Source organism: Pongo pygmaeus, chromosome 10, assembly GCF_028885625.2.
Source record: "Pongo pygmaeus isolate AG05252 chromosome 10, NHGRI_mPonPyg2-v2.0_pri, whole genome shotgun sequence".
NCBI classification, from domain to species: Eukaryota; Metazoa; Chordata; class Mammalia; order Primates; family Hominidae; genus Pongo; species Pongo pygmaeus.
Genome location: NC_072383.2, coordinates 12,259,481 through 12,285,658, shown reverse-complemented (window position 1 = coordinate 12,285,658; position 26,178 = coordinate 12,259,481). Strand labels below are relative to the sequence as shown.

At 43.6% G+C, this 26,178-nt stretch overlaps 1 protein-coding gene across 8 annotated transcripts in view; it reads right to left on the bottom strand.

Moving 5' to 3' along the window:
* ETV6 (ETS variant transcription factor 6) overlaps window positions 1-26,178 on the bottom strand; it is a 245,865-nt gene that overhangs the window by 16,311 nt on the left and 203,376 nt on the right. For all 8 annotated transcript variants that reach the window (XM_054443721.2, XM_054443729.2, XM_054443723.2 and 5 more), the window contains 2 exons: window positions 25,400-25,534; window positions 8,969-9,514 (listed from right to left, as the gene is read on the bottom strand). In XM_054443721.2, the coding sequence (XP_054299696.1) occupies window positions 8,969-9,514; window positions 25,400-25,534 (681 nt within the window). The remainder of the gene's footprint in view (window positions 1-8,968; window positions 9,515-25,399; window positions 25,535-26,178) is intronic.

The following is a 26,178-nucleotide window of genomic DNA, read 5'->3' as shown; positions in this document are numbered from 1 at the left end:
AATATCTGGAGGCATTTCTGGTTGTCACACTGGGGTGCAGGGTGCTCCTAGCATCTAGTGGGTAGAGGCCAGGGATGCTGCTAAATATCTTACAATATACTAAGCAACCCCACACATTATTTTTTGGCCCAAATATCAAGAGTGTTGAGAAACCCTGCTTAGAGAAACACCGTTTACAACATTCAGGGGGCCATCTGCTGCTGCTTTTTTTTTTTTTCTCCTCCTCCCCCTCTATTCTAGATCAGCCATTACCTAGAAGCAGAAAGTTGGTCAATCCAGTGCAGCCAGGTGTGTGTTGATACGCAGAGGTGTGTTTACAATGGGCAATTGCTTGTGCTTTGCTGTGGCTTAGGAAAACAGAAAACATGTGTGCACAGCGGCACGCTGGAGGAGGGAGAAGTGGAGGCAAATTATACAAAAATCTATGCTTCCTGGGGCAGAAGAACCACAGCTGCAAACGAGGCTGGACCTTTTCACCTGTGATTACATAAGGTGTGGAGAAGGCTGGGAAACACCAGTATCCGAAACTCACACCCTGTAGCTGAGATCCAGCCCGCAGCCAGAACCTAATAAGGCCCAGCCTCCGCTTTGCTCAGGTGTGGGTGCAGCCTGGGAATTCACACCCAGGGACTGCAGAGAGGTAGGACTCTGTATTACAGCACTGTGCGCCCTTACACAAACTGGAATTTCCAGTCTCCTCAAGCCCCTTCTATTATTTTCCACTCAGCCGCCATGCTGTTGATGTTTTTTATCTTTTAAAAACATTGTCCTGAAACTTCCTCCTCTTTTAGGGCTCTTTGATTTCTCAGTTGTTCACACTGAAAATAAAGTGCAGTGACTCAGCCGCTGGGAATATTCCTGCTGGAGTGATGGCTCCTCCCCTCCCCAGTGCTCATCTTATTCATCCCCTCCAAATATGGACAGCAGGCAAAGCTTCAGGGAGGGGAAGCAGGAGCATAGAAGTAAATCTCCAAGGAAATAAGAAAACGGAGGTGGCCTTGAAGGGGCACCCCACACAGGCCTTCCCTGTCAGTGCCCTGCGTGGCTCTGCAGGCAGTTGTGCTGGCTGCACCCACAGCTCCCACACAGTCCCTCTCAGATGGGCAGGATGGCAGCTCAGCAGTGGCGGGGGGTGGGGGGGGGGCAGTAACACGTAGCAATTAACTTTCTCGTGCCATGCATTCACATGTTGTCTCATTAACAGTCAAAAGGGCCCAGAAATGGGTATTACTATTCTCAATATTACAGATAAGGAAAGAAGGGCTCAGGAACATTATGCACCTGCTTGGGAGTCAAGAACCGCATTCCAATCCTGCTGACTTCGCAGTCCAAGCTTTCGCCACAGGCCCACACTGCTTCCCTAGGACTGTTCGGGGCCGTCTGTCTCCAGGAGCTCTTGAAGGTACTGGGCTACAGAGGTCTACAGAAGGGCATCTCCCTGAGATAGTGCGGGAGGAAGCGGCTCTTTCACCTGGTACTAAAACACTGGAATCCTTGTGGCTTCTGGGGACATCCCACAACCCTATCTTTTCTTTCCTGCGAATACAGATGTTTATGCACAGATGCATGTGTGCGAAGGTGCGCATGTGTCTGCACACCCCACACCTTCCAACAAAGGCCGAGGGCTGAGACTCGCCCCCAGCACTTTCATGCAATCCCTTCGCACTTCTCTTTTACGAGGTCTTTTAGCTGTCAAGGCTGCTCCTGAGGCTCATGTACAAAATTAAAAAAAAAAAGTCTATAGGCTTCCTTTGAAACAAATTCACAGCAGCATTAAACACTGTGGGAGGAAGTGGAGACAGAAGCAAGATGCCGGAATACAGTGACTTCTCCCAGTCCTTGAAGCCCCTGAGGACAAGCCTCAAACTGCTTTCTCTGGAGTTTCATACTTTTTTCTTCATCTTACTTCAGAGGCTCCCCAAATTGAATCTTTGTATATATAATTCATCCAGTCAATAAAACCAAATCAAGAAAGTACATTGTTTTAGTTGGGTGACAAATAAGCAATGCAAGAGACTTGATGTCTCCCTGATTAGAATCTTTTTGTTTCTGTTAACGATGTAACCTTGAGAGATAGTAAAAGTATTTTTTAAAGTCGCAAAAGGCTACCTTTAAACATTCCAAGGATTGCTGCAAAGTGTGTTCTAAGAGGGTTGGGAGTGAAGAGACGTTGAGCTGAGAGGAAATTCTGTGTCTTGCCTGCTGTAGGATTAATGACCCAATTGACCAGCGATAGCCTCACAAATCGAAAAGTTCATATTCACAAAGATGGAGAGACTTCAGCAAAAGTTGTGAGATAAACACAAGAAAGGAGATATTCTCTATTTGGGTAGGCCATGGGCTTTGAACACGTAAATCTGTACAGATTGAGGTCCCCACTTTTGGGTAGCAAATGAGGGGTTTTGAAATGAATGAATTATAAAACAATTGTCAGTGTACCAACGAATCTTCTTCCTCAGCAGAGTTGTGGATTAAGGCCAAGGAAGGGACAGGCAGACAGGAAATCTGGTGGCTCAGGTTTTAACGGAATTAAAGTACTTTAAGAGAAAACTAAAATGACTGAAAAATGTTCGTTTTAAGATTTAGCTGTCTATAGTTAAAGTAGGAGCTTAGTTTGTGTCATGGCCTAAAGCAAGAGGACGTTGCCTTCCACCAGCAAGGATACGAAATTTGGCATTTAGAGAGGCAGTGCCCTATCATCTAGAACAATGCCTGGCACATGAGCAGACTGGCAATAATTTTTGAATCAATGAATGAAGAACTATATAATCCAAAGTGCAGATAAATCATTTCTTTTACTTAGCTAAATACTTAGTATTTTATTTATGTTAATGATATTATTGCAACTATTCTGGTTGATCTGAAAATATAGCCTGCAGTCCAGAACCTGTCTCCTCTCTTACATAACTTGTTATTGTTCCTTTCACATGTCTCAAACATGCCTTGTCATCTAAAGTGCAAATAATTCCTTGAGAGCAGGGGCACTGTTTTCTAAGTGTGCATCCTACATTGCATCTATGATTCCAAGCACACTGACCACCACGTACACAATGTTGCAAGGCAGAGAACATCAAACGTTTTCTGTAAAGGGCCAATTAATAAATATTTTAGGTGTTGCTGGCCATGCAATCTCTGTTGTAACTACTCAACTCTGCCACTGCAGCATGGAAGCAGACATAGGCAGTACCAAATAAATGGGTTTGGCTGTTTTCCAGGAAAACTTGATTTTAAAAAAATGCATGGTGGCTGGATTTGGCCCACAGTTTGGGCCACAGTTTTCAAACTTTGCTCTAGAGTCCCAGACCAGAAGGAAACAATAATTTTGGGAAGAACACTGAACAGAAGCTCGAGGCTAGACTCTTGATGTGTCTCAATCTCAGTTCCTTCACCTGTAAAAGGCCCTTCTACCTTTGAAATCAAGTCCAAATAAGGAATTTCAACACATACTGAAAACATGACTCACGGATGACTACAGTCACACCTCAGCCACCTACAGGTGCTTGTGGCCAATATACTTTCTGGCTTTGAAACACACTGGTGGGACACAAGCCAGTAAAACTTTTGTAGGTAAAGTTTTGGAAGATTGACAGATGCTTTCTGCTAGGCTCCTTGCTCCTAAATAGCCCATTCTTAAAGATACCAAGTAGAAAACAAGCACAGAAAGAAGCAACTTTTTCACTATTCCATACAGCATTGGCTGCTGGATTCAAAATAGACCCCAGCAATCTTGTCTCACTCCGTCTTGTGCTAAACTCTCTCCCATAAACACCAGCCATTCCAACCTGGTAAATTCTTAATAACAGTTCTCCTTATCCTTTGCAAAGTAAGTGACACCTTTAAAAATAAGCTACTTGTTATATTTAAAAAGATGTCATTTGTGATTTGTATTTAAACTGTCAACCACCTACTGAATTTCCTTTCTTGATTATTTTAGTTTTTCCATATGGTAAATACCTAACAGACATAAATTTGCATGTATCTTTTTTTTAATTATACTTTAAGTTTTAGGGTACATGTGCACAATGTGCAGGTTTGTTACATATGTATACATGTGCCATGTTGGTGTGCTGCACCCATTAACTGGTCATTTACATTAGGTATATCTCCTAATGCTATCCCTCCCTCCTCCCCCCACCCAACAACAGGCCCCGGTGTGTGATGTTGCCCTTCCTGTGTCCGTGTGTTCTCATTGTTCGATTCCCACCTATGAGTGAGAACAATTTTGCATGTATCTTAATGGTACGATGGGATTTCAGTGATAGTAGATAATGAAAAGAATTTATGAAAAATTTCATATATACACATATACACATATGTATATATACACATATACACATATGTATATATACACATATACACATATGTATATATACACATATGTATATATACACATATACACACATGTATATATACACATACACATGCATATATACATATACACATATATACATATACATATATGTGTATATATACACATGTGTATATATATACACATATACATACGTGTGTGTGTACATATATATATATATATATATATATGTACACACACACACACACACACACTTTTTTTTTTTTTTTTTTGAGACGGGGTATCACTCTGTTGCCCAGGCTGGAGTGCAGTGGCATAATCTTGGCTCATTACAACCTCCACCTCCCAGGTTCAAGCGATTCTCCCACCTCAGCCTCCTCGGTAGCTGGGACTACAGGTGTGCACCACCATGCCTGATGAATTTTTATATTTTTTGATAGAGATGGGGTTTCACCAAGTTGGCCAGGCTGGTCTCGAAATCCTGACCTCAGGTGATCTGCCAGCCTCGGCCTTCCAAAGTACGGGGATTACAGGCGTGAGCCACAGTACCCAGCCTGAAAAATGATAGATTTTTAAATGACCTCAATAGACCTCAACTTGTAGATTTACATTTCTACCTGAAATAGAAAAAATACACTGAGCCTTATCTTGCTTTGCTCCTGGTAAGTTTTCTCCATCTGGAATGACCTGTTTTTCTCTAATCTCCACTTGTCCACATTCTAAGCATTCATCCAAGCCCAGCTAAAAGCCACCCCTCCATGTAGCTTGCCCTGACATCCCTACTCTGACCTCCTGTGGTACTTAACAGGAGCCCTTCTAAGATACATGTCATGTGCTCTGCTTTTATAGTTAACTGTGCTCAGCTCTTTCACGATAAAGACTGTGTCTTATATCTCTCTGAGGCTGTCCCCACCCCGTCAAGAATGCAGAACAGTGCCTTATACACAGAAGGTGTCCAAATGCATAAATTCTAGGGCACCTGAACAAATCACATCTGAATAGTAAGAATTTAGCTTCATTTTGTGATCTACATTCATGAGTACTATTTCCATCTATACCCTCCAGCTATAGTACTCATCAGTTTGACATTCAGCAGCACCTTCATTTCTTTTTGTGCTGTGCTCATTTAAAAAGCTTTAAGGAACTAAGTTTTCTCATCTAACAGCTGCTTTATGGAGATTTAAAGGCTTTTTACGGCTATTCAGTAACGACAGAACTTTTACATTGTACACAGGAATCACCCAATGAATTTCACCTCCAATAAACAATCAATTTTACAAGGATGTGAGGAGTCCAGAAAGACATCAGAAGAGTGGAGTACACACAGGGGTATCCTCAAAGAAACAAAGGTGCCTAAAACTCTTGTGTTTTCTTGGGAGGGTTACAGAATCAAGACTGTCAGAACTGGAAGGAACTTTAGGGATGATCCAGTCCTACCTTCTTCGGAGAAAAACAATGCCTTTCAGTGGAATGAGTTAAATTTGGATTTGGTTGCATTAGTTAAAATAGATATTAGGAGATTTAAAAACTTTTGAATATGCCATTACAGCACTGGTAATTAGTTTTAGGACATTGTGTTATACTGAAAGAGTTAATGCATTCCCCCAAAAGATCTAGGCCCCAGGGTTATTTTACATGAATATTCTGACTTCCTAGAGCCATCAAGAAAAACACATGTTGCCTATTTCTGTGTGCCCTTGAGAGAGCGGACATCCACAGACACCCAGGCTCATCATTTGGTGGGTGCAGTATTCCATCAAGCTTCCTAACTGATGAGGCCGCATCCATCATCAAACACTGATATTGGGGAATGGGATGAAAAAAACAGTAGTATAGGCTGGGTGCAGTGGTTCATGCCTGTAATCCCAGCAATTTGGGAAGCCAAGGCAGGCAGATCACTTGAGGCCAGGAGTTCAAGACCAGCCTGGCCAACACGGTGAAACCCCATCTCTACTAAAAATACAAAAAAATTAGCCAGGCATGGTGGCATGTGCCTGTAATCCCTGCTACTCAGGAGGCTGAGGCACGAGAATCACTTGAACCTAGGAGGCAGAGGTTGCAATGAGCCGAGATTGCATCACTGAACTCCAGCCTGGGTGAGAGAGACTCTGTCTCAAAAAAAAAAAAAAAAAAAAGTAATATAATTTTAAGAGACTAATATTTTGAAACTTACAAACCTACTAAACAAGGGAAAAATAACTCCTCAAGTCTAAACCATGTATCTTTCTTGATTCATGGGCTTACGGTAGATTCCCAAAAAAGTGGTGAAGGCAGTGTCACCTGGGAGGTAGACAGGAGAGATCTTGGAAGCAAGCCAGGCCCACGAGGGCAGCACTATGGACAGCAGCCACGGGGCAGCAAGGGTTGTCCCGCACACCTCGGTCACGGGGCCCCTATCTGACCTTGGCAAAGGCCTTTGCCTCTCTGGGGCTCAGTTTCCTTTGCGGTTTCCCCTGTACAAATCACCCTTCCACATAAGATGAATACTGCAGTCATGAGCTACATTAAAGAGCGGTCCTGAGAATTACAAACAAGCAAAAGGTATCTGCAAAATGTCAAGTATTGCTGCACACACCATGCAAGAAACAAGACAAGAGGGTATATAGACAAGAAGGGTATTGCCTGGAAAGCACAAGATGGGTCATTTACAGAATTCACAGCAATACACTGACCTCATCCTCCTTCTCCAATTATTTGGAGAAATTCACGTTTTGCCTAAGCTCTTTGCTTCTTTATCTACTATTCTTTTTTTCCCCAGTTTTTTTTTCATTTTCTGATTAAAACAATCTAATGTACAGGTAAAAGCAGAGAGATCAATAATATGAATCCCCATGCATCTATCACCCAGACATATAACCACTAGCTGGTGATGGCTAGCCGTGTTTTATGTAGATGCCACCCACGCCCCACCCCCAACTCTGCAGGATCATTTTGAATTGAATCCTAAACGTATATCATTTCCTTTTTCATAGTTTTTAAAGCATATAAGTCATTTTTGTTGGCCATTTTATTTTCTTGATTCAACATCCCTGATGTAAATTATTTATAATAGTGAAACTGAGACAACACTGGTGGTGCACTTGGGGCCAGAGAAAAATCTAGAAAGAAATGATTTAAATAAAAAAGGGACAGTACCGGCCGGGCGCAGTGGCTCACGCCTGTAATCCTAGCACTTTAGGAGGCCGACGCAGGCGGATCACGAGGTCAGGAGATCGAGACCATCCTGGCTAACATGGCGAAACCCTGTCTCTACTAAAAATACGAAAAAAATTGGCTGGGAGTGGTGGCGGCGCCTGTAGTCCCAGCTACTCAGGAGGCTGAGGCAGGAGAATGGTGTGAACCCAGGAGGCGGAGCTTGCAGTGAGCCGAGATCACGCCACTGCACTCCAGCCTGGGCGACAGAGCGTGGAAAAAAAAAAAAAAAAAGGGACAGTACCTCAAGGCAGAGGTAAAGTAGGCTTGTAGGAGCCTGTTGTTCCATTGCCATCAGCATGGCAGCACCCCGATGGTCAGCTAGAGCTCTCACAGGGTCATGGGCTCAGGGAGGAGGGGGGCATTTCTCACCTTTCCCTGAACAGGTCTGTTCTCTCCTGCCTCCAGGCCTCCCTCCCACTATCAAAAGCACAGTCACTTCAGCATCACGCTCTCTCCCCTGCAAAGCCTTGCTCGGTCCCTCCAGTCAAAACGCACCTTCCTTCTGGCTTTGCTTCTACAGCGCTTTATTACTCTGGTAGACAGTAGGTGCTCAATGAATGCTGGTACATAAAATGAATGGGAAATGGGGCTTACTTCATTCTGCCTTATATCTTAGTGGTTTTCACCTTTGTCTCTCCCACTATATTCTAAATTCCTTGGGGAAAAAGATATTGCATGTTAAATTAGCTCTGTATCCCTACTCCTAATGCATTTATTTGTACACAGCAGGTGCTCAACAAATATCTCACTAATGGAGAAATGCTCTATGAAAAGAGCTAAGCTTGTCACATGGTTAGAGGATTAAGCTTCTGAAGAATGAGTTCGTGTAAATTATGAGCATCCTAGGAAACAGACAATGTGTAGATATTTTTCCTACTGGTTTCCACTGGTTTCTTCCCTTAAGTAAGCAAACTTGGGCTTCTTATAATAAATGAAAGAATCTGGGAGTGGTTTCCTCCGTCCAAATGGCCCAGCAACACCTACCCTCCAATACCATAATCCTGTTTTCCTCTCCTACCCGCTCCCAAGGTGAAGGCTGCATGGCGTTACTGCTCACAGGGTGGAATTACAGGCCTGAATCTGAAACAAAGCTTCTTTATGCTGTGTCTGGTCATTAATTAGCTGCTGGAAACTTCAGGACAGGGCCATTAGCATGCTCATAAACCTTTTATTTTAAATGTTTTCGCTTAGCCTTGATTCTGATGTGACTCTCCTTGTAAGCTGGACGTAGGACATTTGTTGCTTAACATTTCTGAGGCTCATTAACTACTCCATCCCAGCGGCTCATTAACCAAGCCATTAGGGATTTCGCCTCATCCAAGCAGAAGCCTCCACTTGCCCTCACAGAGCCTTGGAGGGCGCCTAATTGGGAATGGTGCGAGGCTGGCTGCAAAGATCACAGGGGAGAGTGGGGCTTTGTCAGGTCTCCATGATGCTGGAGCAGCGAGAGGGGAACTCACTCACCTGCTATTCTCCCAATGGGCATGGCGTGCTCTTCAGGGGGGGACACAGAGACCATGATGTGGTTCATGTAAGCCAGGTCTTCCCGATGAGAGAGGTTGATGGGCTTCCCTTCCCTATGCAGCCCGTCCTCGGAGAGCCTGGATTGTTTGAAATCCACGGAGTGCCGGGGGTTCAGGATCAGAGGGTGCATGATGGGGCTGGGCATCAGCTGGATTACGCGTGTGCTCTCCTGCCGGGGGCTGGATGGCTTCGGGTGGGACTCGGAGGACGCTGGGCAGTGATTATTCTCCATGGGAGACACTGACAGAGGGTAGGACTCCTGGTGGTTGTTCTCCTGGTGCGGCCTGGGTCCCTGAGCTCTCTCAGCTGGGGAGAGGCGGCGGATCATGTTGTCCAGGGGGGACCGGAGGGGCCGCTGCTCGGGGTCAGGAGAAGGCCGGTGATTTGTCGTGATAGGTGACCTGGAGCGGTGCAACAGTTCAATGGTGGGAGGGTTGTGGTGCACATTATCCACGGATGGCCTGGGGGTCCTCTGGACACAGTTATCTGTGGAGCAGAGGGAAAGACAATCACAGACCCCAGTGAGTTGGCAGGACAGGAAACTCCCTGCGGCTCTACAGGCGGTAAATGGAGGAGCGTGTAGGTATGTGTAAAGGACCTTTCTCCCCAGAATGCAGTGTCTTTTTCACTGCTAAACAATTTAAAGGGTGCATTTTTTTTTTTTTTTGAGATGGAGTCTCGCTCTGTCGCCCAGGCTGGAGTGCAGCGGCACGATCTCAGCTCACTGCAAGCTCTGCCTCCCGGGTTCACGCCATTCTCCTGCCTCAGCCTCCCGAGTAGCTGGGACTACAGGCGCCCACCACCATGCTCGGCTAATTTTTTGTGTTTTTAGTAGAGATGGGGTTTCACTGTGTTAGCCAGGATGGTCTGGATCTCCTGACCTCGTGCTCTGCCCACCTCAGCCTCCCAAAGTGCTGGCATTACAGGTGTAAGCCACCGCGCCCGGCCTTAAGATGTGCATATTGAAGCTATTTTTCTATTGCCAGGCAACCTAAGGATGTCTACAAGCATTCCGTTAATGACCTACCTGTGGCCTGTAGGCGCAAGGAAGCCAAACTTCCATGCCTCATCTTTTGGCCATCATTTAACTCTTCTACGTCGCTTTCAGAGGTGGAAGGGTTCTTAGGGGTTTCTCTCTAGATGCTTTCATTGACTTACATTTTCACAACTAAAATTTTCATATTCTCTAACTCTAGGAGTTATCAGTATTAGTGATAATGTTAATAATATTAGTAATAATTATTAGTAATAACTATATCTTAGATACTGGATTTCACTGTTTAAAACTTATAGCACTGCTGGCTGGGTGTGGTGGCTCCCGCCTGTAATCCCAGTTACTCGGGAGGCTGAGACATGAGAATCACTTGAACCCAGGAGGCAGAGGTTGCATCAAGCCAAGATCACACCATTGCCTGGGTGAAGAGCAAAACTTTGTCTCAAAAACAAAAACAAAAACAAAAAAAAGAAAAAAACCCCCAACCTTATAGCACTCCTAACCAGGAGATACCACTAGTACCTCTATTTTACAGATGATAAAACTGAGGCATAAAGAAGTTAAGCAACTTACCCAAGGTCACATAGCCAGTTAGGAGATTATAGAACCAGACTCCAGTCAGATTCTAGAACCTGTGTACTCATGACAACATCTGTCACTGCAACATAGAAACTACGACACAAAGTCACACCAAAACCTGCTCTAAGCATGCACAGTGGCCCCAATTTACAGAATGACAATCTTACCGAACTTGAAAGAACTTTTGGGAGCACTTTGCTCCTGAGTGCACAGATCCTACAAGTGCTCAGAGACAGGCAGAGGTAAGGAAGAAGCAGGATGGATAGACACCTCTAACAATACCTCTAACTCATCCCACTCAAAGTTGCAAGCTGGTGACATGTGAGCGAGGATAACATCAGAAGTGTACACAGCTCAGCAACAGAAGTAGCTGTGAGGGCTGGGTCGGGGAATGGACTGGCACACACCTGGCTCCAGAAGTCCCTGCTAAGGTGCAGAAGGACAGAAATCTGCCCATAAAAATGGGGATTTCTACACGGCTCCACACCCAACTCAATGAACTCTCTCTGGCCACATCTGTTCCCAGGGCAGTCTCACCAAAAGGATGTGCATGCTTGCTGTCCTTGTTCTGGTCAAAGAATTGTCCACAGTTCTAAGTAAAGCAAGTCAAACATATCACCTTTGTCCATTAAGATTATATATATATATATATATATATATATATATATATATATATATATATATAAAGAACACATAAAGGGAATTCAGTAATTTGATAGGGTCAGTAAACAGAGACAGACATAGTGGTTTTAAGTTTTACACAGGGTTAAGAAGAAAATGTGGACTTTTTTCTTTTTTGAAAGTTCTACTAGATCTCATCTATCATATGATCACTGAACAAAAATATTGTTCACAATGTTAAAAGATCATCTCCTTGAAGGCAAAGGGCTTATTTTGTGACTACTGTATAACCCACTGCCATAAATTCAAGTGCCTCATCATTGGAATAGCTATCAATAGGAGACTGATTTAATAAATTATAGTATATATCTCTAAAAAATGGAGTACTACGTAAAAGTAAAAAGGAATGAGGAGTATCTTGATATTTTGCTAAGGATTAGCATCCAGAATCTATGGTTAGATATGAAAAGCAAGATGAAGTATTTATGATCTGCCACCACTTATCTAAACAAGGAAAGGGGGAATTTCAGTTTCAACAATAGCAGAGTGGCTTGTACCAAACTAACCTTCTTACGGATAGAAATGAAAGAAACCATATTAAATACATTGAAAAAATTATTTGAAGGTATCAAGGGCAGACAAAAACCGGAGGGGATTTTACTCTTGAAAGAAGGGACCTGCACAGAGTGAGGTCCGTATTTAAACATCTTCCCCCCGATTCTGTTGATCTCCTAACTGCCCTATGCTGCATGTTCCTCCCCAGTCCGTGCAGCACAGGGCAGTTAGAACAGAAACAGAAAGTTGCTTGAGATAGAGTAGGTAGCTGCCAGAATGGCAGAAAATTGAAGAAACAAATCGCATACAGTGGGAGCCTCAGAGGGGAGAGTGATTAAATTGGCATGTAAAAGCTTCCTCAAATTCTTGTCTGATTACCGAATAGGCCAAGTGCCAGGGAGACCCTTTGGAGTTCGGTGAAAAGCAACAGTTGTATAATCAAAAGATATGAGCAGAAATCTCAGCTACTGGCTACTACAGTGGAGACAGAGTTCAGAGTTTGAGTCTCATCAAGTTCAAAGGCTCTGTAAACACTTCAGGCTGTTTGTTACCCCAGAATGGCCACAATGTAGGAGTAAAAACCCTAGGACAAGGGGATCTGCTAAGGGCAAAAGGCAAAATAGAAACAGATTGGACCTAATGAAACGTAAGACCATGCCTCTACAGATTCAAAGTAACTGGCCAGTAATTTGATTGCCTCCTAGAACAAAAGTCAATACTCTTCAGTGGAATAGAACACAATCCAGTGTCTCAATGTGCTCAGCATCCAGTCACAATTTTCTAGATATGAGAAGAAATACAAACGTGCAACTCATAATAAGGAGGAAAGGCCATCAACAGAAACAGAACTTGAGATGATGCAGATGTTGGAGTTAACACAAACAAACAGAAAAACTTTACAGCAGCTATTATAAATAAGTTCAAGCCCTAAAAGAAAATGATGGTTGTAATAAATGATGACACATACAGCCTGCCAAAAGGGAAATGGAATTAAAAAAAAAAGACAAAACAAAGATTCTATAACTGAAAAGTATAATATCTGAAATGAAAGACTGGACTAGATGGACTTAATAGCAGAATGGAGATGAGAGAAGAAAGGGTTAGAAAATTTGAAGACAGATCAGTAAAAATGAAATCCAAACAAAACAAATCCTCAGTGACCTGTGGAACAATATCACATGGTCTAACACACATGTAATTGGTGTCCAAGATGGAGAATATAGAAAAAAACAGAGTAGAATAAATTAAAAAATAATGGCTAGATTGTCCTCAAATTTGGTAACAACATTATCAACAACAGTAAATTCGAAGGTACAAGAATCTCAAGTAAGATATGTAAAATAAAAACCACACCCAGCTACACCATAGTCAAACTGCTGAAAACCAAAAATAAAGAGAAAATCTTGAAAGCAACCAGAGGGAGAAAAGAAACTACGTACAGGGAGAGATTATAGTAATATACTATATATGCATAGTATGCTATATAGTATACATATACACACCATATATACTATATATGATTATAGTATATATGATATATAGTATATACTAATACTATATAAGTATATACTTATATAGTATATATAAGCCTACACTAATATATATAATATATTATATATGCAAATATACTAATTATGGCTGACCTCTTTAAAAAAACCTGAAGAGAGGGACTGCTCAAACACACACACAAGAGGGATACAGATGGGAACCTATAGACTGAAAAAGACTTAAGAGATACATTAACCTTCTGCAATTTATAGATGTTGTTTGGATTCTGATCCAAACTATAAAAATCATTTATGAGATGGTTGGCAAAAAGTGAACACTAGTAGATTATTTGATGATACCGAGGAACTACTAGTTTTCAAGTGATATGATGGTTCTGTGATTATGATTTTATAGTCTTTTTTTGAGACCTATGTTGACACTATTTTTTTTTTTTTTTGAGACGGAGTCTCGCTGTCACCCAGGGTGGAGTGCAGTGGCGTGATCTCTGCTCACTGCAAGCTCCACCTCCCGGGTTCACACCATTCTCCTGCCTCAGCCTCCTGAGTAGCTGGGACTACAGGTGCCCACCACCACGCCTGGCTAATTTTTTGTAGTTTTAGTAAAGACAGGGTTTCACCCTGTTAGCCAGGATGGTCTCGATCTCCTGACCTCGTGATCTGCCTGCCTTGGCCTCCCAAAGTGCTGGGATTACAGGCGTGAGCCACGGCACCCAGCCTGTTGATACTATTTACAAGGGAAATTATATATCTGGGATTTGCTGTAAAATAATCTGGGATGGTGAAGGAGAGAGGAGGTAGACCACAGAGGAAGACAAGATTGGCCTTGAGTTGATCATCAAAACTGGTGATGGGTACATGGTAATTCATTATACAATTCTCTTTACTTTTGTATAGGTTTGATATTTCCTGTTATAAAAAGCTTTTTTTTTTTTAAAGTGCTTAATTAACCTTGCAAGGATATAGGTTGGAAAGACAAGCACTAACTTCCTCACTTTAACCCAAATGCATATAAATGCTTACCGGGCACCGACTAAAATGATCTGTAATCTTTTGTAGACAAGGCAAACTTTCCTTTTATAGATAATATGGATGTCAATTCTGCTACCCACAGAAATGTATTTATCTTTTGTCCCTGGTTCACTTTTCATTTGTCACAGAATATGATCACCATAAACAACTACTGAAGACAGTTCCAGTTTGAACTTTCCTATATTTTCTTCTAAATGCCATTTACAGAATGTCTCTTTACTTAAAAGCTTATTAAGGCTTAAAAATACTTAAGGATGATGAAGACCATGTATTGAAAAATCCCATTTCCTGAATCCATTTCCCGTCTTATAAATTTCAAAACGGTCACAGGCGTTGGTCAGTAATCTGGTTACCTGCAGGCTTTCTTTGATGTCCTGGGCTTCAAGGTTTAGTGTGTGGGTGTGCACTCAGGGCAGGCCTTAGGAAGTCTGGGAGGACCAGGAGAGGAAGAACTTTCATGCCAAGGATAAAGGAGGAACTGATGTAATGTCCTGGAGAGATTTCACTCTCCGTTCCTGCCCAGACCTTGGGAACAATGCAGGAGGGTGATAGTGCTTTGGATAATCCAACTCAGATTTGACTTTGGACTCAGGATCCAGGCAGGAACAGGACTTGGAGGAGCTTGATTTATTTATTTCTCTGCAGATATCACTCAAAGAGGAAGTACTTGATGAAGCTGATAACATTAACAGTAGAGAACTGGATCCGAGGGTATTTAATTCCAGGCTCCTGGTGGTCTGGGCACAACCACTGTCAAGGTTGAGAGGCCTGCAATGAGACCTTGCAAGCTTTGTTTCAGTCTGCAAAGCAGTGCCCATGTACGGAGTAGGCTATGACGTTCTCAGCCTGCTGCCTGCCGCCTCTGTTATTATAAGTTGGCAACAGGGCATGGAAACTTACGAGACCAGAGCCGGCAGGCAGAGAAGCTCCGGACACAGGAAATGCACTGAGCGGACAGTGGGTGCATTAAATCCTCCAGATGTAGGAGTCTTCTGTCTAAAACAAGAAGATTTTTTTGGTCTGGCCTTGGTGTCTGGGTTTGTTCTTGGTGAGCTGCCCAGCTGGAAAACTGGGAAATTATCCACATTGCCCTCATTCTGAAGGTCTTGATATGGAAGGGAAATATACAAGGAAGAGGGAGGGAAAGCCAGACATAATTAGTCCATGTGGCACAGAAGGAAGGGAGGAAGAAAGACCAAGGACTGGCAGGGAACTGTCATTCTGGTTGGAAGTGTTTTCTGATCCCAAACCTTTTTTCCTTGTAGACCTCTGTTAGACACAAATAATCCCTTCTTCTCACTGCCAAACAGCCTAAAATAAACCAGGACTTTAAGTGTGGTAATTTTCTTTACAAAAAGGTCCGATTTCTTATCCTTTCCTCTTATTAGAAAAGTTTCTCTACTTAAAATTCATAAAAATCGGACCCAATTTAATCATGCTATAAATAATAAATAACCAGTAAGCCTAAACAAACAAACAAAAAACTGCCTTTGGTGAAAGTTTTGACCGGTAAGTTTCCAGGGTAGAGCAAAGGCTAAGATCAAGTTTGCATCTCACACACCAGGATCACATTTCCAACACTGTGCTTTCCCTAAGCCCACGGATGCTGGTCAGAGAAGAAAGTCACCAGGGAGATGCAAGTCAACAGGCCCAGGAGGTAATGCTCACTCTAGCCTCAGTCCACTGGGTTTCACTTTCTCCCTATCCAAGTCATTTTGTTAAAAATTAGTGGGAAGTATGAATGATACACAGAGCTAGACAGAAGTCATAAGCTCAAGGTCTTGAGGTGGAATTCAAACTATATTTCATATACCACTCCTGGTCTCTTATGCCTATTATGGGTTGAATACCTCTCCCCCAAAATTCATAAGTTGAAGTCCTAACCCCTAGTACCCTCAGGATGTGACCTTATTTGGAAAGACGGTCCTTGCAGATGTAATTAGTTAGGATGAGGTCATTTTAAACATCCAATATGACTGGTGTCTTTATAAAAAGTATACTCTGGACTTAGAGACATACACAGGGGAAGAATGCAGGTGAAGATGAAGGCAGAGACCTCCAAGGCAAGGAATGCCAAAGCTTGCCAGCAAACCACCAGAAACGAGGAGACAGTCATGGAACAGATCCTATCTCACAGCTCTCAGAAGGAACCAACTCTGGCACACGTTGACATTGGACTTCTAGCCTCCAGAAAAGTGAGATAATAAATATCTGTTGTTTAAGCCACCCCGTTTGGCGTACTTTGTTACAGTGGCCCTAGCTAACTAATACGCCCCCTACTCCAGTTACCTGATGTTCAACCTCTGCTTGGTTTGGGGCCTTTCCACTGACTGTGTACCTGGCATTTCAGCCTATTGATCCCCACAATGTGCCAATGTCACTGAACTCCCTTGGAGGGCCTGAGAAGAAAACTGCCCTAGTTTGGACTGGCTGATTCACATATGTTTGAGGTTATCAACAATAAACCCTAGGTAAGCTCCTAGAATTGTATAAGCATTTGATGACAGGGGCTAAACGAAACAAAATGGGTAACTTGTAGTACTCTGAGGCTTAATCTTCATTACTGCAGGCCGGGGCAGGACTGCTTTCAAACAGGCCACCCTTCCAGGGGATCAGTACAGAGAGTACATGCACATCTGCCGACACAGGAGGCCTCACAGGCCTCACAGTTGGCGCTGCAGACTGTCTTGCTCTTCACAGGCAGTATAGGGGAGTCTCCTTTGTCTCCATAAAGCAGCACAAAAGAAGTGAATGAAGAAATCAAAGGATTGGATTTCCAATAAGCCAATTAGGTCTGTTTGGGTAATCCTCTCAATCATGTATAAGGCCTGGGGTCACAGGTGGCACAGAGATAAGGCAGAGAGGCCCTGGAGTGGGGAAAAGAGCAAGATGACTCCTTAACTGAGGGCTTCCTTCTCTGGAGATGAAATCAAACTGCTCCCAGCTCCTTATCTCAAAGATCAGATGGCATTTCCCTAGGGGTAAAGGAAGTCTCTTGGAGACTTCCTGCCTGTCTTGTGAGAGTCATTCATGCATATTAGGGATCTCTTGCCCCTAAAACTTCTGGCTTAAGAGAGCACGCTAGCCCTAGGGCTAAAAGCAGCCTCCAGTTGGAGAACCCTGGTGCAGGCAGGGAGGGTGAGGGGCCCCTCCTGTAATAGGCCGAGGGCCCAGACAGATGCAAAGAGGGTCTCTGCACAATCCAGTCCCTACACTCCGTCACAAAACACATGCTGCAGCAAGGGCAAGGGTCAGAAGGTAAAAGGTCATGCTGCCCTAGGCCCTGAAATACAGGAGGCAAAGCAGGAAGAAAGGTCCTGGAAGGAAAGCAGGACTTGCAGAAGGCTGGAATGAGGCTGGGTCAGGGGAAAAAGGTGTTAAGTGGTGCTCGTGGGCCCCGCTCCCAGGGAGAGCAGGAAGTCAAGATCTTGACCTGTTTTTGATGGGACCTGTCATTACCTGCTGCCAGATTCAAGAATCCCAGAACAGAAAGGGGTGCAAAAAGGTTAATCTTGTAGTTCTTAAAGGAGGAGACAGCCAGAAGATTAATACAAAGGTTCCAAAGGGGTCATGGAGGACCCAGCGCTTGCCAGATACTGCAAGGTGACATAAAATGCAAGCAGTGCTTCCTTCCAAACAGGCCGTGTTCTGAGAGTAATGAAGACTGGCACTTTAAATGTATTTTCCCACAGAAATCATAGTGCAGATGAATCCACAAAGGTGTTCTTGGATAACTGCGAGGGAGGCAACGGCCCTTCTCTACGTATAAGGTGCACAAACCTGATGTTTGCACAAAGTGCGTGCAGTTGCGATATTGAGAATGGTTAAGAAAAGTGGAAGGAAAAACCAACTGCACAACACTGTGAATAGACTTACCACTACAGAAGTACACCTAAAAATGGTTAAAATTGTAAATGTTGTGTATTTTATCCCAATTAAAAATTTACACAAACAGAGGGGGAAAACAACCAAATAATAGCCAGAAATATTGAATCGTGATAATGAATAACATTTACTGAGTGCTTGGCTATTCTAAGGGCATTTTCCATATTAACTCATTTCTTTCTTTCTTTATTATTATTTTTTTTGAGACAGAGTCTCAGTCTGTCGCCCAGGCTGGAGACTCATTTCTTTCTTACGTCAACCCTTTGAGATAGGTCCTGTCATTTTCCTTCTTTTACAGGTAGAGACCTGAGACCCAAGGCAGTTGCCTGAAGTCACACAGCCGGTAAACTGGGGAGCTGGGATTGGAACCCAGGTAGTCGGGGGATGTAGAGTGCATGCATATAGGTGCTGGCATGCTCTCTGGCTCCGTCATGTATTCCATGGTTAATATGTGTAACAAAGATGTCAAACCGCAGCCCACTGCCTCCTTGACCCTGCAGTCATCAACACGATTCCAGCAAGACTAGAGAATCGAGTGGGTTTACGACCAGTGACAGGATGTGACTTGAGCAGCTAAAGACTGCATCTACCTGGTGCCTACTAAGCAGCTGTAGCGAGGGGCCAGCTTTCAAGGTGTGACCTGCACTGAGGGGCTGGCTCCTCACGGGGTGGGTGACAGCCAGTGCGTCTGCTCTCAGAAGCCGGTGCCTGGCTCAGAACCCACAGTTCTCACAGACTGGGAGATTTTCGTGATGCTAAGACCGCCCATCCCAAGGGAGTTAATGATCTAGAAGGGTGAATTCAGTCCAACTCCGCATGAGTTTTTAATATTATGAACTAGACATACTTTGGAGTCTCAGAAGTCATCTTTGACATTTTTTGGTATAAATTTGGCAGTAACGTAAGCAGGACCTGCCACACACTGTACCCCAGTCAGGTGACCTGAAAACTGCTTTGGCGTCCTCATCTCCACAACTGCCACTTGTCTTTCAATCATGTGCTCTATTTTCAGGGCGCTTGAGCTACAAACATTTATGAAAATGTATTTTGGTCTCCACATTCTGTGCGCTGGAATGAATGCAGGCACTGGCATCAACCCCACCTGGGTTTAAATCTCAGCGTTGCTACTTGATTTGGGGGCATGTTACTTTATTGCTCTTAATCTTTATTTCTTCATCTATAAAATGGAGGTAATAATATCACCTTCTTTATAGGGTGGTGGTGAGGATTAAATGATTCAAACATGTAAGAGCTTAGAACAGGGCCGGCACATGACAAGGACCCAATAAATGTTAGCTATTATTTTGTTATTGAGAAGCAGATTCAGGCCAGGCGTGGTGGCTCATGCTTGTAATCCCAACACTTTGGGAGGCTGAGGCAGGCGGATCACGAGGTCAGGAGATTGAGATCATCCTGGCTAACACAATGAAACCCGTCTCTACTAAAAATACAAAAAATTAGCCGGGCATGGTGGCAGGTGCCTGTAGTCCCAGCTACTTGGGAGGCTGAGGCAGGAGAATGGCGTGAACCCAAGAGGTAGAGCTTGCAGTGAACCCAGATCGCACCACTGCACTCCAGCCTGGGCAACAGAGTGAGACTCCTTCTCAAAAAAAAAAAGCAGTAGATTCATATACCTCATCTTCTTTAATTATCTCATTAAAATTGTATACAATTTCCTTCCGCCAAAGCAGTCTTTGGGCACTTGGGTTTGGTGGTGGGGCAGGAGGGGTACGATTCCCCTCAATAAAGCAATCATATAAATAAAACTTCTGTGGGCCATCGCAGAACACACGCCACCCTCTCCATCTTTCACAAAGAAATGACTTCTCTCAATTATCGAGCCATTCCCATGTGCTAGTTGTAAGAAAAATTGAGATCAATTGCACTTCAATGCTTGAAAGTGCTCCTCATCACTTGCGATTTCCATGTTTACCTTGTGATAAAGAGCTGTCCCAGAGCAGAACTGCCACCTTAAAACTGCATCCAGTGCTATAGAAACAATCTCAGCCCTGCATGTGTGAATATCTGCAAATTAAAGTGACCAAGAATTACTGCCCCATAATCTCTTTGATGGGGCAGAAGAAAGGATGGGACTGAAGAGCTGAAATTATCAAGCTCCAAGCGGGTGATGGGATGAGAATGTTTGAGAAATCCAGATCTTGCTCCCTCTCCCTACAGACTGCATATCCAGTTCCATGGGGCGATTCTGCGGAGCTGGTCCCATTCAGAGACTTTAGCCCAGAAGGGAGGCTTATTTTATGTTTCCGTTGAGCTTTTAGGGGGCCAAATATTCAAGCAGTTCCAACACTAGAGGACAAATGATAATTAAAAAAATATATATATATATACACACACATATATATTTAAGGGGATAAAACCCAAAATAAAAGAACCTAAGGTGTGAAAAGAAGTTATCATCGCAACTGCATATGACAAAATAAATTTATTTTATAGTCATTTACTGGTCTGATATTTCTAAAGATGCTTTGCCTCCTGGTTTTTGTGAAGGAAGTAATATCATTGTTTATCTTACCTCCTTTCTACATAACTACCTACCTGCATTCTAATTCATATTACAAAGATAAAATGAGTCACAACAGTCAAGGAAAAAGAATGTCCCTAAACTGAGCTTTTTATGATGAAATAAGTGAATGACGCTACTCTTGTTGCCACTCTCAGAGGGGCAACATTATCTGAAGTTCTGAATAAGGTGAGACAAATGAGAACAGAAGAGACTTTCTCCCGCTTCTGAGCAATACCAGGCAGGACACTGCTATGATTTTCTAGATTTTAGATGCTCAAGACCCTGAGGGAAGGGAATATGTCTTATCTTCATATCACCCAGGAAGACTCAGGTTCCTTGGACGTAATGTGGGGATTTGAGAGCTGTAAGAGACTGCAGAAACCATTTAGTCTAACCCCCTTCTTATAACTGGGGAGACAGAGCCAGATAAATGAGAAACTTAGCCCTTATGATCTGTTCTGGCAGAATGAAGGGTTAGGACCTGGTTTCCCGGCTTCCAGATCTCATCCTTTAAAATATACATACATACTCACACACACTCACCCCAGTTTGTTTGTTGAGGATGGTTCTGGTTCTGGTTTTGCCTGAATATTTGATATGTAGTCCTGGCTTACTTATTGATGGAGCCCTGTGTCACTGTCATAAGTGTGTTGGTATGGGTGAAAAATTATAAGGTTAACCTAATTATATAAAATCACCCTCCCTTCCCACAACTAATAAGTAAGGAAAAAGAGTGAAAATGCTGGTTTTTCTAGAGGTAAGTGTAATCCGAGGACTGTTTTGCTCAAGCCATGATGTGATTTCAGAATGGAGTACATTATAGAGGTAACGAATGTTCACATATGGAGAGTTTGAATTAGCATGATGATCATCCTCATCTACTGTCAGGGCATGGAGGTGAACCTCTGAGCTAACACCAACTTCCTAGCTTCTAGCACTGCCACGTGGCTACTAAGGAAGGCATGATTTCAATGTAAGAAAGTCATAGAGGATACATGTGGGGAACTGGTGCTAGATTGAGCAAGACACATTTGTACTGTGATATAAATGCCCACCGTGAAATTATGAATGTCTGAACTGGTTAAGTTTGTGGCCACGACGAGGTGAAATCACAAGGCGCTTGAATGATGCCTTGTGTTTGTGCTTGTCCGTGCATGCTTCATTGTGCCAGGCTGCTTAACAGCTGAGTTGGGCCTTGTTCTCTTTCCATTCTGTCATTCCTATCCACCTATCCACCTACTTACCTACCCACTTACCTACTTACCTATGCCAAGTTGGTAGCAACATGTGTCATCTTGGGTTAACATGCTTTTATATGGAACTGTATTCCCAGTTATGTAAAATAAATCACTGGGGAAGTAATATTTGATATGTATAATTTCACTTGACAGATTTTTTTTTCAGAACCAGATCTTTCTGTATGTTAACATATGCCCACATCAATCATCTGTTATCCTTCATAATTAAATGTAACAGTATTGATTCTGGAAACAATTTATGTTGAGCTGGATTTTTTTCTTTTCAGTGGAGAAGAAGGGAAAGAGAGAGGAAGTAGCTGGAGGCAGGAAACTTGTACTGATCCATGCACCTCTCTACTTGTTCTCTGTGTCATCAAGGGTACCATATAGCTGAAAGGCAGGAGGATAGGGAGAGGGCCACCTCTTCATATCACTTCTGTGCCTTGGACAGCTCTTCACCCTGGATACCACCTGATAAAGACCTACACTTCTCTCCTTGTTGTGTGCACCTGTTCACTGGAGCACATGCGCCCTGTCTGAATAGACAAAGGAGGGGGACACATGCTCTCAGACCTTGCTTCCTGGCCATCAGCTTTAAGGAATGGTCTCTGAAAATGCACTACTTTTAAGAGCTGGGTCTGAAGCAGAGCTAACTGGTCTGCAGGGCAATGACACCCTTGACCTCGGCCTCATTAGCTCCATTCTCTTACCTACCGAGCTCATCATCACCAACATCATAATACTTGAGAGAAAGCTCATTACAGCGTATGCGTGGCACATCTGTATTTACTTGGTTTGCGAGTAGCTCTCAGAGTAAGCCAGCTTTCTCTATTGCTGAGCTCCTGCAAATGAGAACAACAAACACACCTACTTCTGAGTCAAATCAGGCCAAGGGGAAAAGAGGAAGGATCTGTGAGGAGGAGAGACCATAAGCCTCCAATCACACTTAGGAATAAAATGGGGCTAAATTCCAAATGAGATTAAAAAAAAAAAATGAGAGAAAGAGAGAATAAGAGACAGAAAGAAAACCCATCACATACCCTTTGTATCTGAAAGGCAGGCTAGGTAATATATTTCTTGCCTTAACGTCAAGCCACGTAAACCCACCTCCTCTTCTCTGGAGTGGCTGGTGGCTATTATGCAAGCCAGAAATGTACATGGCAGGAAGAGCAAAAGAATGAAAAACTGAATTGGGGGAGGAGGGCAGCTGCTAAATTTAGCAAGGGTAGAGTGAGGGGAGGAAAGGATGAGAGGAAGGCAGGGAGTGTGCATGAAATGCTGTTCGTTCTCCATCATGGAAGCGAGGGGCCCTGCTGTGAAATGCTTGGCACAAGGAGGTGGTGTCAGTCGCCTGGAGTCAGGCTCTCTTTTGTGAAGTGTTAATTAGGAAAAACAAGAAACGTCTCATTTTTTTGGTTTGCCAACAACAAAACAAAAATGTTAGCCCTGCTCTTGGGGATGAGCAATCATTTTAAGGAAATGCCCCAAGGGACCAGGGTTCGAGGTCCCTAGTAATCTGGACCTAAGGAAAAGTACACATGAAGAAATTGGTACACGTTTGGATGTCTGTGGTCTCACCGATCTGAGCAGGTGAATCATGACCCTCAGAGGTACGATCCATCACTGAGTGCTCGAGCTGTTCAACTGTTTAGTGCAATGGTGCTCAAGTAAGGTTTTGTTTTGCTTTGGTTTGGTTTTTTTTGAGACAGAGTCTCACTCTGTCTCCCAGGCTGGAGTGCAGTGGCGCGATCTCGGCTCACAGCAAGCTCCACCTCCCGGGTTCACTCCATTATCCTGCCTCAGTCTCCCAAGTAGCTGGGACTACAGGCGCCCACCACCATGCCCGGCTAATTTTTTTTTGTATTTTTAGTAGAGACGGGGTTTCACCATGTTAGCCAGGATGGTCTCGATCTCCTGACCTCGTGATCCGCCTGCATCGGCCTCTCAAAGTGCTGGGATTACAGGCGTGAGCCACCGCGCCTGGCCTCAAGTAAGGTTTTTATACTCTATTTCTGTGCCCCAACACCTATTCTGGAACTAGGTCCAGGGCCTAAATTAAATTCTGGTCTTTTGCTTTCTACCAATGATTAAGAGGAACAACTGGGACACTTGAAATAAACACCGCCACTGAGTGCACTCTAACCAGCCTCCTTTGGTGCCCAACGCAGAAAGCCCTGGCCCAACACTGAGTTCATAGATTTGGGTTTTTTTTTTCTTTCCTTCCTCCAGCTTTTATTACCCCTGCTAAAAAAATCTCCAATGACTTCCCATTTCTTTCCTCCATATTCCAGAAATCAAAGTTCTCCATACTCTGGTTCCAAGCTAAGCTCCTTGGACTAGCTCTGCAATGACAAAATGCTGATCATTGTGAAGGCAAGGGTGATGGCTCAGAAGGGTTTATTTATTTTATTCTATTTGGAGTATGTTTGAAATTTTTTGTAATAAAAGAGTGGGGGAAGATAAGCTCTATAATCCAAGTCATCTAATTGCTCTCTATTCCAAAGCCTTACCCCACCCTTATGTCATTTTATTTGCCTGGAATGTTCTTCACTTCATCCTTGCTTATCAGAATCCTGCTGGATTTCTAAGGCGGGGTCCCCAACCTCCAGGTCACTGACTGGTACCAGTCCATGGCCTGTTAGGAACTGGGCTGCACAGCAGGAGGTGAGCGGTGGGGGCAAGTGAGTGAAGCTTCATCTGTATCTAGGGCTGCTCCCCACTGCTCGTATTACCGCCTGAGCCCCACCTCCTGTCAGATCAGCAGTGGCATTAGATTCTCATAGAAGCACAAATGCTATCATGAACTGTGCACGTGAGAGATCTAGTTGTGCACTCCTTATGGGAATCTAATGGCTGATGATCTGTCACTGTCTCCCATCACCCCCAGATGGGACCGTCTAGTTGCAGGAGGACAAGCTCAGGGCTCCCACTGATTCTACATTATGGTGGATTGTATAATTATTTCATTACGTATTACAATGTAATAACAGAAATAAAGTGCATAATAAATGTAATGCACTTGAATCATCCCAAACCATCTCTCACCTCCACTGTTGGTGGAAAAATTGTCTTCCACAAAACTGGTCCTTGGTGCCAAAAAGGGTGGGGACCACTGCTCTAAGGCATACTCCAGAGCTGCTTCCTTTATGAGCAGACCCTGCTTCCTGCATCTGGCTGTCATGGACCCTTCCACCACACCTTTATGGTGCCTACTATACGGTTACGCTTCTGTGCTTCTGTGTACATCCATCTCACTGCTTCGCTTTGATCATGAGCTTCAGGGAACCAAGAGTGTATCTTGTACATAGTAAGCACTCAATAATTGTCTGTTGAATGAAAAGTGAACTTACACGAATAAGACCAGCTTATCAAGTTAACAATTAAACTTCTTGGATTTGTCTAAACCTCAGGCAAGAAAAGAGAAACCTCTTCCAGTACCTTCTTCATGGTTCTGATGCAGTATGACCTCCGGCTGTGTGTGTATAGAGTTTCCAGGGTGGAAGAATGGTGAAAAAAGAATCCGAGGTTTCCTCTGCTTCAGAATATGCTGAAGGAGTTCATAGAGCACATCACCTGGAAAGAAAAAGGGAAGGGAAATCAAGAAATGGAAAGATGTTTTTCCAACAACGATTTACGGAGCAGCAGCTATGTGCCTGGCACGGTGCCAAAGATACAATTGGAGCGCAAAACAGGCCTGCCACCTCCTATCCTCACCAAGCTCATGGGGCACAGAATGCAGCACTTGAAACTCAAAAGGTGAGAGCGATGTGAAGTTTTAAATCAAACTTTTTTGATTATGAAAATCATATACTTTTTTTTTTTTTTTTTTTTTGAGACAGGGTTGCGCTCCGTTGCCCGTGCTAAAGTGCAGAGGCACGATCTCGGCTCACTACAATCTCCACCTCCCAGGCTCAAGTGATCCTGCCACCTCAGCCCTCCAAGTAGCTGGGACTACAGGTGCGAACCAACACACCCAGCTAATTTTTGTATTTTCAGTAGAGACAGAGTTTCACCATGTTGTTCAGGTTGGTCTCAAACTCCTGAGCTCAAGTGATCCACCCGCCTAGGCCTCCCAAAGTGCTGGGATTACAGGTGTAAGCTACCATGCACGGCCCCAAAAATGTTTTAAAAAGGCAGAAAATCAGAAAGAAAACAAAACACGACCCAGAATCCCATCACTAAGATACAGAAGCCCTGTTAATACTATCTATAGTTCT